We start from the raw sequence: 18,081 nt of genomic DNA on the forward strand, positions 1-18,081 counted from the left end.
AATGCATCTGCCAACTGCATGCACAAATGTAAATGTAATCTTTGGCATGTTCTATAAAGTGCATGATTCACTGTGTTTGTTGACTGCAGACACCCGCTGTTCCCCCTGTTGGCGCTGCTCTTTGAGAAATGCGAGCAGTCCACTCAGAGCTCAGAGTGTGTGACCTCGGCCAGTTTCGATGTGGATATCGAGAACTTTGTGCGAAACCAGGAGAAGGAAGGCAAGGCTTTCTTCAGCGAGGACCCTGATTTGGACAATCTGGTATGAAGCACCTTGTTGCATCTAAGATGACATTGAAGGTTCATCATCATTGGTAATCAGCAGTGCTCAGTATAATGCATCCTTATTCAATAAAAGTGAGTTTCTTAAATATACATTTTGTTCAGGGATGTGTGATATATATGTTGTTGGTCAGTATTAGAGTGTAGGTTATTGGTCAATTGTTATATATGTACCCTCAAGCTTGAAACTATTTATACCCCTGACAAATTGTCATAACAATTTTGTTCAAATATAAATAAAAGCAGAGAATTTTGTTGCCACATCTAAGTCCCTTTAAGGCAAGTCATTTCACTCATTAATTTTGGGCTTGACTGTATATATAAATGATTTTTTTTTAACAATTCGAATTATGTTTGTTCTTTTTTAACTAGTGAAACTACACATTCCGAATAAATAGAGCTCTAAGCGTGGGCTGCTTGTATGAAATTATCAAGAAAAATTTAAATACATTAATTTAAAAAAATTATATATGTAAAAATAGTTTAAACAAATTCAGATAATTATAGACATGCATTTAATTCTGAAAATGATATGAGTCTATAAAACTTGTGCACAATTTACTGTTAATATGAAGGAAATATATTTCTATTTGCTTTAGGATTTTTCTTTTTACAGGTTTACATATTGAATTGGGTTGTGTTTTAGCGCTATCGTAAAGGTCTGTAAACATATGTTAACTTCAACTTAAATTTATGGCTGAAAATCACCAGTACTCTTTGTTTCTCTTCATTGGCTGCGCCCGAAATTGCATATTTCCATACTATATAGTACACTAAATACAGTATGCGAGCCGAGTAGTATGTCCGAATTCATAGAAATTCTAAAAACAGTTTGCGAGAAGTACTGGGATGACCTACTACTTCTGCTAAGCTATCCCATGATGCACTGCGAGAGAATTCATGAATAAGAGTGAAGCGACGCAACTGACGTAGGTAGGTCAGGTAGGTGATCATTACAAAATGACTGATGTAGTACGTCCGAGTTCCATTCATACTACTAACATTTATGCTATATAGTACATACTTTTCTAACTAACGTTTCTAACTCGCTAGCAGATCAGTGCTTTTTGTTTTCTATTTTTTGGAACTCAAATAACTTTTAAGTCTCTTTTGTAAACGTTAGATCTGTATTAAGACAGTTAATCTCCTTCTCCAATATTGTGTATCATGTCATCTCACCCCTAGAGCATAGTGATGTTTTTTTTTCTTCCAGCTCTATATGAGGAAAATAAAAACAGCGAGCAGTTCAATGGCTCACCTTAAAGGAGTAGAGTGAAGCTGCAGGTCCGAAAACCCAACTGCACTTTCAGACCTGTCGTTTTTTCAGACAATGCCACCTGCTTTTGGCTCGGGTAAAGTGGCAGGTCAGGAGACCCAACTGCATGCTCAGACCAGCACTTTCGAAACAGTCCTTACTGCAGCCTGCAGCTTGACGACGTACTGGACCAGGTCCACTACAAAATAGACTTTCAAGCAGCCGCCATTCTAAAAGCGAAATCGAAGCTGCGGTGGGAAGAAACCCGGAAGTATCGATTGGAGTCACACAGGAACGTTGTGTAGCTGGGTGTATATCTTATTAGCAAAGAGAAAGGGACACAAATGTATTATTTCACCACCTTTCGAGTGACCCGTTCTGAATGGATAGTGAAAATAAAAAGGGATACTGGAACTCATTTTCAGCTAAGTTAAGGCAAATGGCACTAGTTTGCTAACGTTTTCTTTCCCAAACACTCATTTTAGATGCCATTTATCAAACTCAAGTAAATGAACTGATTCTTTAATTATATTAGACTTGTCACGATACTGAATTTCAGTACTGAAATGTATAAAATAAAAAAGTAAATTTCTCGCTAACGTTTAAGCGATGTTGAGCGCGTTCTTAAACACCACTGATTTGCCATAGTGTTCACCAGTGCTCAACAGAAATGACTGTGATTGGCTGTGAAGGTCAGATGACTCGACCGATCTTTGCGGCTTTAAAGCACTCCAGAGTCTGTGTATCTGTGTTTGCAATCAGTGAAGACCGGTGAACTGATGACCTTCACAGCCAATCACAGTCATTTCTGTTGAACACTGGTGAACACTATGGCAAATCAGCGCTGTTTAAGAACGCGCTCAGCGGCATTTAAATGTTGGCGGGAAATGGACGTTTTTAAAACTTCAGTACCGGGATAGCACTAATACAGACAACACGAGGGTGTGCTACAGAGGACTGCGTTGTTTTATCACTTGCCGGTTTACATGGGCTGAAGCAGGGAAGCGTCCCCACAGTGTTTACCTTGTTCCATGAATTGAAGCCTAGGAGGACACTTAAGCATATTACTCTTAAAGAGATTGGGATTTTGTTTGATGCCTAATATGCTTTTAAGTTTAAATTAAACTGAACTGAATGATATTAAACTGATGTTTACACCACATCTGCACTTTGAAATCATGGCAACAGCTGGAGGTTTGTAGTCCACAGCATGTTGCTGCAATGTTCACAGTGCTGATCCTATACCTCTAGGTTTCTTCCAACCGCAGCCTCGATTTCGTGTTTTAAACGTGAAATTAGCGTATGGACCATCGCCTACACCTCCCCCTACCCTAAACCCAACCGTCACATTAGTATGGGCGTTACCTTAGTGGGCGGTCCAATGTCCACTATGTACTTGGACCTGGTCCAGTACGTCATCGTGATTACAAACTGCAGCGAGGACATCTTACAACTTTCCAGCAAGTAGCAATGTTGGGCATGTGACCCTAACCCTAACTCTAATGATAGGTCTGAGCGTTCAGTTGGGTATCCGGGCCTACAGCTTCATAATGTTGCCTTAAAGGGGACCTTTTATGCAAAAATAACTTTTATAAGAGGTTTGAACACAGTTGTGTGGCAACAGTCTGTGAATATAGCCAGCTTCTAATGATAAACATTTATTAATTGTATTTTTTATAATAACTCTTGATGAATACAGTCAGCAGAAACACTTTGACTGACATTCTCCCTTTATACGTGTCATCAGAGGTGGAAAGCCCCACCCATTAGTGACAATCTCCCTCATTATCATATGTCTTTAGTCTTGTTTTTGAATCTGCCACTATGCTGACACACAGGTATCTGTAACTCCGCCCTCTTTTAAAAACAGCACAATCTCATTTGAATTAAAAGCGACAGTCATCAAAACGGCACAATTAGGATCAAAGCCTAACAGGGGCAGTTATAAAACCTTATTTATTTGGTATTTTGAGCTGAAACTTCACATACACACTCTAGGTACATCAGAGACTTATTTTACATCTTATAAAAAAGGGCGTAATAGGCCCACTTTAATGCCCGTGCAGACATCTAGCAGTTCAATAAACCTGTTCTAGTGTTTTGTTGACTATCCTCTTCTCTCTCTCTCATTGGTCTCAGATGGTGAAGGCCATCCAAGTGTTACGGATTCACCTGCTGGAGCTGGAGAAGGTCAATGACCTGTGCAAAGATTTCTGCAGCCGCTACATCGCCTGCCTCAAGACCAAGATGAACAGCGAGACTCTGCTCAGCGGGGATCCTGGAAGCCCCTATTCTCCATCACCGACACAGGTAAAATTCACAAGGACATGCCGTATACATCTGTGTCGATCTTTGCTCATTGCATGTGTTTTTCTCACAGCCACAGAACCCGTTTACTGGAGCCATAAGTCCACAAGGTATCGTAGTGCCAGCGTCTGCTTTACAACAGGGCAATGTTACTGTCACAGCTGTCAACCCCACACAGATGGTAACAGGTTGGTTGTTTTACTCCTTTAAGTTTCTTTCCAAGTCTGATTTGCATATTTCTTTGCAGGTCACACTTGACAATAAGGTTTCAGTTGTTAATGTGTTTACTAACATGAACTAATAACGACCAGTACTTGTACAGCATTTATTAATCATAGTTTAACATTTACTAATGCATTATTAAAATCCAAATTCATGCTAATTAACAAATTGGAGTTAATATGAACTAACAATGAACAACTGAATTAGCTAACGTTAATAAACATGAATAAATACTGTAATAAATGTATTGTTCAATGTTTGTCCATTTTAGTAAAAACAATAGCTAGATAAATGTGTATGTGGCTAAATATAAACATTAAAGGGATAGTTCACCCAAAAATGTAAATTTACTCACTGTTTACACACCCTCGAGTGGTTATAAGCTTTAATGAGTTTCTTTCTCCTGTTGAACACAAAAGAAGATATTTTTAAGAAAGCTGAAAACCGGTAACCATTGACTTCCATTGTAGGGAAAACAAATACTATGGTTAGTGACAGGTTTTCAGATTTCTTCAAAATGTTTTCTTTTGTGTTCAGCAGGAGAAAGAAACTCATACAGGTTTGGGAAAAAGTAAAGGAAGACTAAATGATGACATGATTTGGTTTTTAAGACATTTTATACAAATAGTGCTAAAAATACAAATGTATTACTGTTGTACGGTAGAATGCAGATCATAATCTACTAATACTAATAAAACATTAACATTTTAATATTAATAACATAATATAATTTAATAACATCAACATTTTTGAAGAAGTTATCAGTAGAAAGCAGAACATAATCTACTACTACTAATAAAACATTAACCTTTTAATAATAATAATAAAACATAATACAATATAATTTAACATAAACAGTTTTAAAGAAGTTATCAGAAGAATGCACATCATAATCTACTACTACTATTCATTCATTCATTTTCTTTTTGGCTTAGTCCCTTTTATTAATCCAGGGTCGCCTCAGTGGAATGAACCGCCAACTTATCCAGCACATGTTTTATGCAGCGGATGCCCTTCCAGCTGCAACCCATCTCTGGGAAACATCCATACACACTCATACACTACGGACAATTAAGCCTATGCAATTCACCTGTACCGAATGTCTTTGGACTGTGGGGAAACCGGGGCACCCGGAGGAAATCGACGCGAATGCAGGGAGAACATGCAAACTCCACACAGAAACGCCAACTGACCCAGCCGAGGCTCGAATCAGCAACCTTCTTGCTGTGAGGCGACAGCATTACCAACTGCGCCACTGCGTCGCCCCTACTACTACTACTAAAACATTATTATTTTAATAATAATAATATTACATAATACAACAAATTTTAATAACAAGCATTTTTATAGAAGTTTATAGAAACAAATACAGTTTAAAATTAAAATGTTTAAACTGCTGTAGTGACAATACATTTTTTTTCTATTAATGTTAATTTTTTATTATTAAATAATAATAAAATATTATCAAATTATTAAATAAACTTGAATAGTTGGTGGTTCATTCCGCTGTGGCGATCCCAATCAGGGACTAAGCCAAAGGAAAATGAATGAATAAACTTGCATTTACATTAATAAAGTAATAAAGCCCTGCGTTGACCATGCAAGTGTGTGTGTTTATTTGCACAGGTGGAACAGTATATCAGCCTGTTACAGTAGTCACTCCACAGGGGCAGGTGGTCACACAAACTCTGTCACCTGGAACAGTACGAATCCAGAACTCCCAGGTGAGACACACAGTTATAATCTTTAATATGCTGATCTGGCTCTTTAGCAGCACAGATTTCATGTTCTATTCTATATGAACCGCATCAACCCTCATGTTGCGTCGGTTTGCCCACAGCTTCAGCTGCAGCTCAACCAGGATCTGAGTTTTTTCAGTCAGGAGGACGGCTCGTCTAAAGCCAAGAGAGGCATCCTCCCAAAACACGCCACCAACGTCATGCGTTCATGGCTTTTCCAGCACATTGGTGTAAGTCAGATCCTTCGGTTCTTCACTGTTTTTTAGTGTTTGATTAAAAATTACACCAAGTTACAGAGCTCTCTTAAAGGGTTAGTTCAGCCATAAATGTTATTCATTTAATTAATAACTCACACTATTCATTTAATTAATAACTCACACATTTAATTAATAACTCACACATTAATAGGGCCAGAAGGGGTAGACCTTGGTGATATCGGGTGAACCCCAGTGCCTACTCTAAGTGGATAACTACTAGTTTTTTTATATTTATGATCTCTGATGATAAAGTAATTGATTTAATGTGGCGTGAGCTCCCATCAGCACCTATCACCCATCAGCGCAAAGAGCGGAGCAACAGTTGGACAGATCTATTTTTGGCCAATGGAGGGAGACTTTAAATTTGACTGACAAACTTACAATGACTAAAGGGCGCTGTTGATCATCAACATCAAATTACATTCATATTCCACCTTACATTCATTGCATGTTTTATATGCAGGATTTTTAACCTCAGAATATTTTTGTCTGGGTGGGCCAGCCTTCAATCTGAGTGGTACAGTGTCACCCTGGATGTAGCCTCGCCATTGGATCACCCTCGTATCGTTTTAATCCCCTGAGACTTTAATCATTATCAAAACAACTTCTGAGAGCTCCCTCGTCCTCCATAGACAGCAATGGTTCTCGACACGTTTAAAGTCACGATCACATATTACGATATTGAGTATACTTTCACCAGATGAAATCAATAGCTCTATTTGGAAAGAATTGCTCAAATTAGAGATGATTTTGCTGGAAAACAAATACAATAGAGCAGGGCTATTCAATTAGTTTGTCATGGGAGCCAGTTCATGAGAGTTCCCAAATGAGGGGCTGTAGAGATATGACTTGCAATATAAGTGATGACGCAACAGCAATATAAGAGCCCATATGCTGTATTTTTTCTCCTTAAGACACCCACGTTGGCTTTTTCTACATTAAAACGTTATATGTTGTATTTTGAAACGACATAACATCAGTGAATTGTACAATTTGACTTTTTTGACAAACATATTCAAATGTTGTATTTCAAAGCACAACAACATCAGTGTATTGCTCAAGTAGACTTCTTCTACATTCAGACACATTCATATGTTATGTTTTGAACTGACAAATACAAAAAAATTAAAAACTGCTTTAATTTTAGCCAAATATAACAAATAAAACTTTCTCCAGAAGAAAAAATATTATCAGACATACTGTGAATAATTCCTTGCTCTGTTAAACATCATTTGGGAAATATTTAAAAAAGAAGAAAAAAATCAAAGGGGGGCTAATAGTTCTCACTTTAACTGCATCTTTATTGGTTCGATCGGAATATTATCAAACTACAGGAATATTTTTTTTTGTGTGCACAAGATAATAATTACTTTATTAAACAGTTTCTTCCCCTCAGTGTCAGTATAGGGTGCACGTTGTGTCGCGCCTGTGCTTTGTTTCTAGAAGCTGTGTGTGGGCATCTGGGATGCACATCAGTGAACACACCCTATACTGACACTGAGAACAAGAAACAGTCTGTGTAAAAATATTGAATATAATTAACAATATTATTAGCTTTAGTCCACAATCAGTTCACTGCTCATATGCGTCTTGTTGAGCGTGAGCTTCCTGTCACTTTGATGATGAATGGATTGGGCTGCGAGCTGAGGCACGCGCTCAGATGGGAGGTCAGGTGACGCAGTTTTGAGACAGTGATGAGTTTATACTTGACTGAATGATTCTTACTTCTGCCTGTCTTAGATATGGCACACACACACAAAAAATGAAAAGATATGCGGAAAAATATGCAAATGAGACATGATTACATGAAATATTTGCTCATTTCTTGAACACAAATTTGAAAATAAAGTTGAAAAATGTAAACTTTTATAGAAATGTATTGATTTTATAGACTGTTTTCGGTATATACTGTATCATTTTAATCACTCCATAATTAATACTACAAACAGCCAGTAAAAAAAAATACATTTTCACAGTCTTTATAGAATAAATCAAGCAAAATATATATGAACATCTCTGTGTAAAACCTTAAGAATATAGATGTGAATAAAACTGGGATGTGTGTTGTATTTAAGTGCTGGTGAAGTGGGGATTTATAACACTGCTCAGGAGAAAAAACTTGTTTTGAGGATAAAAGCCTTTAAAATATGTATATCGTTATAGAAATCTAGTATAAAACAGTCATAAATTGACAAAAATAAAGCACTTAAGCGTATTTTGGATGTTTTCTGTACATTAGACTGAAAGAACAACCAAATAAGCACAAAATCTGACAACTGACAAGTTTTCTAACCCTTGCCGTTTCAAGCAAAAGATTCAAGTTGATTGTGTTTGGAAGAAATGCTTGATATAAAATATACAGTTAAATTAAGTGAGCGGGTAGTTGTGGATCACTGGCTTATAAAGCAGACACACACACACACACACACACATACATTCACAAATGTCAGCAGCTCATATGACTGAGCATCAGGAGAGAGCAATGATCACTGAAGGGCCTGGCGGCGAGATTTTCTGTCAGGCGTCTATTAAAACGGCCGGCCCACAGAGAGACATTGTTCAAATGATGCAGAGAAAGAGAACGTGAACATATAGAGAGTGTAAAAATAAACACTCTGAAGGCCCTGATGTACTCGAGATGACGTTCTTGTTTTTTTTTTACTTAGGGGGCTGAAATAACTTCAGTTTCCTAACCAGTTATTCTGAAAGTGGGGCTTGGATGATTATGCAAATATATGCTCTTTCCTCTCAATAACAAAATAAACACAGCGGTGAGAAAATGACAATTAAGAAAGTATCTGATCACAGTTACTTGTATGTTTGCACCAGCTTTCTTTATGTTTATTTATGTAGCAAAGGAGACTGCTTTAAAGAAAGTAGCTTACTGGCCAAATTGCTATGAAATAAAAAAGGAGCAATGAAGTAATTTAGTCAAAACTTAGGCCAAAATTAAGCTTGTTGGGAGTTCAAAACAGCTTGCCAAAGCCAATATTCTGAAAAAATATGCCAGCTGGTGAACGCCTTCAAACTACTATTGGTCTCTGGCAATTATATAATAGGTTGGTTTGCACTGATGCTGCCTTTCCACCAAAAGGATTATTAAACATAAGATGTTAAACATTGTTTTTTATTAAGTGAAGTTTCACAAACTAATTTCGAGAGGAGCACATGATATGAGATGTCTCTCATTTGTAATCATTAGTTAGCCAATCGGATCATTCCAAACTTACTATAAATAGCCCGACTAGCATTACTCCCTCATCATCAAGAATCCACCCCATCTCCCCCTTTCCTACTTTACCAGAGGGAGCTCTCGAGAACTACCTGATCTTGTACCCCTTACATGCTCATTGACCAGGCGGGAGCCCTGGGCTCAATTATCTGCGAGCTCAGGGTTCTCTCCCGGGACAGCATGCCAAACCTGCTAATTTTATCAAGCAATATCTAAGTGTGAACTCTTGAAACATAATACAATGAATGTTTGCAATAAATCCCGGGACACACCAAGTTTATGTCAAAGACCAAGTGGTGAAGAAAACCAACCTGTGTTGTCGCCTTGCGTCGGCTGCGTCTGGTCCAATCAGACAACAGTAAGCTGAAGAGAGAATGTATGTTCTGCGCCTGCAGAGCCATGATTGCCACAAGCCGGATGTTCTTGCATTAGCAGTTTGTTTTGAACTCCGGAAACAAACTCCAAAAAAATTTTGTTTTGGCCTGATTTGATTTAAAACAGCAACTATTTTTCCTTCAACCTATTTTTTATTTATTTTTCAATTTAGTTTTTTATTGCAGTTTCTAAATTTACACACAGATGTATTGTTTACAGGGTTTTCCACAATGTATACACAAAACAACCCAACATCGGATTCCCAAAATTGTAGAAATAAATGAAATAATAAAATACAAAAGATTTCCATGAATAAAAATCAAAGTTACATTAATGATGTTAATGATCAAGGACATTATAAGAAACAAGAAGAACAATACACTCATAATTGTTTTGTATATCATCAAAAAGAAACAGATCAAATTAATTTGTTGCCTTTCAGTTACAATTCAATTGTGTACTTTTTTTTAACCATATTGTGGCACCCAGTCTACCATTTTTTAATTACCTAAACTATGTACGTATGAAAATTACGATGGTACTTTTAGGATCTTAAATGTAAAAAATGTATTTATTTGTTCATTTTAAATAGGTATTGTTCTTCTTACTATCTTTCTTTTATGTTTTCTCCCATTACAAAAAATAATACACAAAATAAAATTCACATCTTTCTGTCTATACATTCTATAATAAATCTGGTCTTAATGGAATAATATATTCTCCATCAACCTATTTTTATGCACATTTTGGAATATTTCATAAATAAATGCCTAATAGAAATGTCAAGATACGCATAAATTTAGAAAATGTACATAAAAATCGAATGCGCGCACACCTTAGTAAGAAACTTTTTATTCAATAAGAAAAATGTGCAAATAACTATGATGGAAAAAACATTTACCGAATAAATTCCAGCATGCTCATCAAAAAAAATTTAATTATGTTTTAAAAGATCATGTGGTAACAAAAATGGGCACGATGGGACGCCATTAATGGACAATCCAGTGGGCTGACCACATTGTAACATCAGAAATGTTGTTTTGGTCATTCAAAAATCCCTCAGCCAAAGTCTGTCATCAAAGTGGTTCAGTATTACTACCTCCCAGAGTAGTTTTTTTATATTTGGCGCCAGAGATGGATCCAATGCTTTATGCAGCTTTATGTACGGTGCTACGAAAAGAGGCGGTATTAAACAAGATGATGAGACATTTAAAAAAGCGAGCGATTGATCCATATTTTAAGTTTCTGTCCAAAGAGGTAATGTTTTGATCATCGATTGGTCTTACGCAGTCATGTGATGCGATTACGCAGGTCAGAGTTCACCTAGCTTGAACTTTGCAATGCAGCGAACTGCGAAATTTCTTGCACGAGCTTGCATTTCCGGTCTGATGCATTCGCGTACGTATGAATGGAAGTCTATGGGGAGAAAATCCAGTGTGACCGCGCCTTTATTCGCAAATGTTTTATGTGATATTCCAGTTTTAATTCTAATTCCTTCTTTGGATGGAAACATAGCTAGACTCACACCAGTTATATATTTAATTTCGCCCATGGATTTATATCCAGTTCTTCACCCATACAGAGCAAAAGTATCTTATGTCTGTCTCTCCCAGCACCCTTATCCAACAGAAGATGAGAAGAAGCAGATCGCCCTGCAGACTAACCTCACACTATTGCAGGTCAACAACTGGTGAGTTGTTGTGGTTAATGTAATCATCTGGACGGTTTCTGATTGGCTTATTGGTGATTGAAATCTGATTGGTGTGTTCAGGTTTATTAATGCCCGGCGACGGATCCTTCAGCCCATGTTGGATGCCAGCTCTTCAGACACACCCAAGAGCAAGAAGAAGACGCCCCAAACGCGGCCTTTACAGCGCTTCTGGCCAAACTCACTCGCCTCTTCTGTGTCCCAGCAGCAAGTCACCATGGAGGACGGTACGACCATAACATCATGCTTTAACAACTGCAGAATTAGTTTAGTTTGAGCTAACATAAAATGCGTTTTCTGTTCGCAACTTTCTTCCTTTTAATAATGATGGTTGCCTTGTGGTATATATGTGGGGTTTTCCTAGGGTTTTTAGCATATTGCTGTATGTTTGTTATGGTAATATGATGCTTACATAAGCAACCCCAACCAATTACATATCTGAAAAAGTTTTGTTTATTTATTATCTATTTATTTATTTAAAAACTTTCCCTCATAGAATGATTTGGAAACCCCTCTTTTATGGATGGCATACATTTTTACCTTTGAGATTTTTTTATTTTTTTATTTTTGGCAATTAGACACTTTTGATTAAAGTGTTTTCTGAAATTGTTGGGAGTTTGAATCAGTCCTGATAAATTTCAGCTGCCTAAATATCATAATCTTAGTTTTTTATTTAATTGAAGCTAATAGGACATTCATATTTTTATCATTTATAATGAATTAGTATTACAGTATTGTTTCTAAGGGGCGACACGGTTGCTCAGTGGTTAGCAGTGTCTTTGTTTTCATCTAACAATGTAATTTAATTGAATTCATGCATTTTCCTTCGGCTTAGTTCCTTATTTATCAGGGGTTGCCACTGTGCAATGATCTGCCAAATATTCCACCATATGTTTTATACAGCGGATGCCCTTCCAGCCGCAACCCAGCACTGGGAAACACCCAAACACTCTCACATCACTACAGCCAAGTTTGTTTACCCAATTCACCTATAGTGCATGTCTTTGGAGCACCCTGAGGAAACCCATGTGAACATGGGGAGAACATGCAAACTCCACAAGAAAAGCCAACTGACCCAGTTGGGACTCGAACCAGCGACCTTCTTACTGTGAGGCGACACCGCTAACCACTGAGCCACGAGCCGCTCCAATTTATTTGAATTAAATCTGTTAATTTACCTGGGATAAATAATTTCTGTGCTTAATCAACAGATTGATTTTATCAAGAACATTCAGATTTAATCTGCTGGAACACAATAAAAAGCAAACATGATCAAAGCACAGAAAATTTACAGTCAAACAAATCTGCAAATTAATAGCGTTGTTACATTATATATCATTATTAAACATCATCATTTTCTCACCCTCAAGTCTTTCCATTTATTTATTATGAACACAGATGAATGTTGGAAACCAGTTGCCTCAAACATCTATTGTAGAAAAACTAAATGCTATGGAAGTCAATGGTTACCGTGTTCCAACATTCTTCAAAATATCTCCTTTTTTTGTTCAATAAAATAAAAGAAACTCAAAGAGGTTTGAAATAAGTGGAGGATGAGTAAAGATAATGAAATAAATATATATGTATAGACGGTTAAAATCAAATTAATTCGCCCTCCTGTGAATTTTTCATTTTTCAAATATTTTCCAAATGATGTTTAACAGATTCAGGAATTTTTCACAGTATTTCCTATCATATTTTTTAAAATGTTTTTTTATTTCAGCAAGAAATAAGCAGTTTTTAAGGTCAATATTATCCTTAAGCAATGTTTTTTCCCGATTGTCTACAGAACAAACCATCGTTATACAACTTGTCTAATTACCCCAACTAGCTTAGTTAACCTAATTAAAACTTTAAATTGCACTATAAGCTGAATACTGGTGTCTTGAAAAATATCTAGTCAAATATTATTTACTGTCATCATGACAAAAATAAAAGATATCAGTTATTAAAAATGAGTTATTAAAACTATTAGGTTTAAAAATGTGTTGAAAAAATCTTCTCTCCGTTAAACAGAAATTGGGGGAAAAATATACTGGGGGGAGGGGTAATAATTCAGGAGGGCTAACAATTCAGACTTCAATTGTATATATGTATATAAGGCCATAATTGAATTGTTCAGAGCCATCATTTGCTCGTCGTATCAAAGTCGTAAAGGTTTTGTTGTCATGGCTCTCAGGCACCACAGTAACCGTGGGTGTGGGTGAAGACGGCCTGCAGACGCTTTCATCAGATGGAGCCACTCTGGCCATGCAGCAGGTCATGATGGGAGGCCACAGTGAGGATGATGATGATGAAGATGACGAAGAGGACGAGGACACGGATCCTTCTCACTCCGACATGAGCAGACTGGGCCTGGAGACCAGCGACTCGCTGTAGTAGGACTGAACCACACTCACACACACACTCTTACACACTCGTTAGCATAGAGAGACAACAGAGCACCAAGAAGAAGGAGATGTTCACACAAACACACACCTCGGCTGCACACGTCCTCCAGCTGTCAAACAGCCTGCTTGGAGAACAGAAAAAAGGGCTTAAAGCCACACACACACACCACAAAACGACCCCCACACACACACAAGTCAAGAAAACAAGACACAAGCACAAGTCTCTCTCACGCAAAGCATTTCTGACACAGATTAGCCGAGTGCACTTTTTGTATGATACTGTAAACTTAAAGAAAGTGTTCAAAGCACATTTCAAAAGAGCTAAAAGGAAGGAAATTGATTTTAAAAAAAACGTTGTTGATGCTGGATGATTGGGTTGTGTTTATCCTGATGGTCTGGGATATTTCCACAACGAGATTTCGTCTCTTGCATGCCTGTGTTTGCTTTAATCAGGCACCAGGAAAAAGAAGGAACTATTTTTATAGTACACTGTCACAAATGATCGGTGCCAATATGTTTGTTTTCTCCGTTTGTTTGTTTTTTGCTCTGGTTTGCTATGTTTTGTAAGGAGTATTTATGTATGAAAAAGACTTTTAACCTGCTCACCCTTCTTTTTTTTTGGACGGGTGCATTTGGATTGTGGTAACTACTTAGTACAAAGTACACAATGATTTGTATGCTGAAGGCAGAGTTGCTGACGACGCCTTACGTTTTTACATTTCGAATGCCACAATGTGAGACAGTCTCATATCTGTGAAAACTTATTTCCACCACGAATGAAAAAAAATGTAACTAATTATTTGTTTTCAAAATTGCTAGGTTTTATATAAATATATATAATCACAATTTGGACTTTTCAAATTCAAATTCAAATATTTCAGAATTACAAACTTGTCTCATAATTTTTAGTTTGAATTCTTAGCTTGGCTTGGCCAATCCTGAGTATATCTTGCGCAATTCTGAGTTTATCTTGCGCAATTCTGAGTTTATCTTGCGCAATTCGGAGTTTATCTCTTCCGTAATTCAAAGTTTATTGCGATTTTAAGCATTGTAGCCATTCTGAGTTCATCTTGCACAGTTTTGAGCTTATTACAATTCTGAGTTTATCTTGCGCAATTCTGAGTTAAATGTAATGCTGAGCTTATCTTGCGCAATTCTGAGTTAAATGTAATGCTGAGCTTATCTTGTGCAAATTTAGATTTTACCTCATTCGCAAATCTTGTATGTATAAAATGATCTCTCACCCATTTCTGAGTTTATTGTAATTCTGAGTTTATCTTGTGCAATTCTAAATTTGTCGTAATTCTGAGCTTATCTTGCACAATTCTACGTTTATTGTAATTCTGAGTTTCTTGCGTAAATTTTGGGTTTATCTCATGTGCAAGTTTAAGCTTATCTCTTACCCAATCCTGAGTTTATTGTAATGCTGAGCTTATCTTGCACAATTCAATTCTGAGTTTATTGTAATTCTGAGCTTATCCAGCGCAATCCTGAGTTTATTCTAATTCTGAGCTTCTTGCGCAGTTTTGATTTAATTGTAATTCTGAGCTTATCTTGCGCAGTTCTGAGTTTATTGTAATTCTGAGCTTATCTTGCGCGATCCTTAGGTTATCTTGCACAATCCTGAGTTTATTCTAATTCTGAGTTTATCTTGCGCAATCTGGAGTTTATTGTAATTCTGAGATTATCTTGCGCAATCCTGAGTTTATTGTAATTCTGAGTTTATCTTGTGCAATCCTTAGTTTTTTCTTGCGCAATTTTGAGTTTATTGTAATTCTGAGATTATCTTGCGCAATTCTGAGTTTATTGTAATTCTGAGCTTATCTTGCTCAATCCTTAGTTTATTGTAATTCTGAGTTTATTTTGCGCAGTCCTGAGTTTATTGTAATTCTGAGTTTATCTAGCGTAATCCGGAGTTTATTTTAATTCTGAGTTTATTTTGCGCAGTCCTGAGTTTATTGTAATGCTGAGCTTATCTTGCGCAATCTTTAGTTTATCTTGCACAATCCTGAGTTTATTCTAATTCTGAGTTTATATAGCGCAATACTGAGTTTATTGTAATTCTGAGCTTATCTTGCGCAAATTCTGAGTTTATCTAATGTGCAGTTCTAAATTTATCTTTTACGCAATCCTAAATTGTAATTCTGAGCTAATCTTGCACAAATTTTGAGTTTGTCTCATGCACAATCCAGAGTTAATTGTAATTCTTATCTTGCACAATCCTGAGTTTATTGCAATTGCGAGCTTATCTTGCGCAACTCTGAGTTTTTTTCAAGCAATCTGAGTTCTTCACAACTCTTTGTCTCTCTAAATTTAGAGAGTTTTTTTGCTATTTTTTTTCTTCTTTATTCAACACAGTTCTGAACTAATCTCGTAATTCTATGTTTATTAGTTTTGAATCCCACGATTATACGTTTATTTAATGCAATTATGATGTAACCTAAGTTAATCTAAGTTTGTGTCTCACAGCTCTAAATTGACTTTTTCTTAATTTTTTTCACAATTTTCATGCGCTTATCTCACAATTTAGTTTTTCCTCTTGCGATTCTGAGTTACTTTTTTTGTTCTACAATTATTTATTCCAATTTTGAGCTTATATATCGCTGTTTTGACTGTATAGCAATTTTGAGTTTTTCTCGCAATTTATTTATTGTCAATTTGAGTGGATCTTTCACACGTTTATTTATATCTTGCAATTCTGAGTTTGCCCCATGATGTAAAGAGTTTACGTCTCACAATTCTCTTTTTTTCATCTCGGAATTGTTCGCTTGTATCTCACAATTCCTGTAATTCTCAGAACTGAAAAAGAGAAATTCTGAATTGTGATGGGAATGTGGTGGAAATAAGTTTCCATGCATATCTGATGTGACTTCCTGTGCAATCGACATGAATATCGTGCCCAAAAAAAAGATGCATTTGCAAGGTTGTGATAATGTTTATGATATAAATGCCTGTACTTGTTATATGAGAAGGAACTGTTATTGCTTTTTAATGATCATATTGCTGAAAACTCCCAACAGAAGCGTAAGAGAGAAGGACATTGACCAGACTTTGTATTTATGTATATTTTTTGACTCACGAGGGACTCATCTTTGAAGTTAAACCTCTTTAGTGCAAACATTAATGATGGATTTCTTTTTTTAATCTGCGTTATCATGGACAATTCACAGGAAAACATGTTTTTCACTATGAAATTGTGGATAAAACAAAATATTTCCAATATCTAAGGATTGACTGCATGTGTTTTCATTTATTACTGTATTTTTAGATACCGTATGCTCACAATCTATCAGTATAAACCCCACGAGATACCAAAATAAGCTGATATATTTGGATGATGCGTCTATTTTGTCCCGTTTTGGGATTCTACAGCTGTCACTAACTTAAGCTCATGTATCCCCTGTTATTTAGCGTGTTCAGAATGTGCTTTAGGCAGTCTGTACTGAGCGGCTTTTCATTTCCAGCTGTAGTCTTGTGAATGTGATGCCATCAGTCAGATGACTAGCTAACCCAAAAGGAGAAAGTCTGCTCCGTTAGCTTAGCATGAGGAGGTTTTCAACGCTGCACTTTTTCTCTCTCTTCGCTTCTATAATCGCTTCTCTCACACACACTCACAAACTCACACACAGATTTGCCTTTCAGACTTTTTGTTTTATAATAAAGAACACTGTACCTGAAGGACATATCATTGTATGTGATTTTTATTTGTTTGTGTGTATGTCCTGTAAAATACCCAGAGTATTTTTAGTGTAACCTTCGCCAAGTTTGACACATTAACAAATAAATCATTTGACTTTTTGGTAAAATGTTACTTTTTTAAGTAATAATTTGATCAATATAATATAATAATAATAATAATTCCTTACATTTATATAACACTTTTCTGGACACTTAAAGTACTTGACACATTTTTAGGGGGAATCTCCTCATCCACCATCAGTGGGAAGCATCCACCTGGATGATGTTACAGCAGCCATATTGTGCCAGACCACACACCAGCTGATTGGTGGAGATGAGACACAGTCATGAAGACAATTAAGATATAGAGATGGTTAAGGGCAATTATGATAAATGGATGGTTGAATGCAAATTTGGCCAGGATGCCGGGGTTAAACCCCCACTTTTTTTTTCCTGGGATTTTTAATGACCACAGAGAGTCAGGACCTTAGTTTTAATGTCTAATTTGAAAGACGGCACTCACTGAGTAGTATAGAGTCCCCTTCACTATACTGGGGCAGTAGGACACTCACAGACCGCATGTTGAGTGCCCCCTGCTGGTCTCACTAACACCACTTCTGGCAGCAATCTAGTTTCC

The 18,081-nt window shown here is 36.6% G+C and overlaps 1 protein-coding gene across 2 annotated transcripts in view; it reads left to right on the forward strand.

Annotated features, from left to right (window-relative positions):
- The window catches only part of pknox1.2 (pbx/knotted 1 homeobox 1.2), a 26,306-nt gene extending 8,857 nt beyond the window's left edge, over positions 1 to 17,449 (forward strand). For both annotated transcript variants that reach the window (XM_056456630.1, XM_056456629.1), the window contains exons 4-11: positions 90 to 261; positions 3,676 to 3,846; positions 3,917 to 4,031; positions 5,692 to 5,789; positions 5,906 to 6,034; positions 11,282 to 11,358; positions 11,440 to 11,603; positions 13,556 to 17,449. In XM_056456630.1, coding sequence (XP_056312605.1) covers positions 90 to 261; positions 3,676 to 3,846; positions 3,917 to 4,031; positions 5,692 to 5,789; positions 5,906 to 6,034; positions 11,282 to 11,358; positions 11,440 to 11,603; positions 13,556 to 13,755 — 1,126 coding nt within the window. In that variant the 3' untranslated portion in view covers positions 13,756 to 17,449. The remainder of the gene's footprint in view (positions 1 to 89; positions 262 to 3,675; positions 3,847 to 3,916; positions 4,032 to 5,691; positions 5,790 to 5,905; positions 6,035 to 11,281; positions 11,359 to 11,439; positions 11,604 to 13,555) is intronic.
- The last annotated feature ends 632 nt before the right edge of the window (positions 17,450 to 18,081 follow it).

The sequence above is a fragment of the Danio aesculapii genome, chromosome 1 (assembly GCF_903798145.1).
Source record: "Danio aesculapii chromosome 1, fDanAes4.1, whole genome shotgun sequence".
Lineage (NCBI taxonomy): Eukaryota > Metazoa > Chordata > Actinopteri > Cypriniformes > Danionidae > Danio > Danio aesculapii.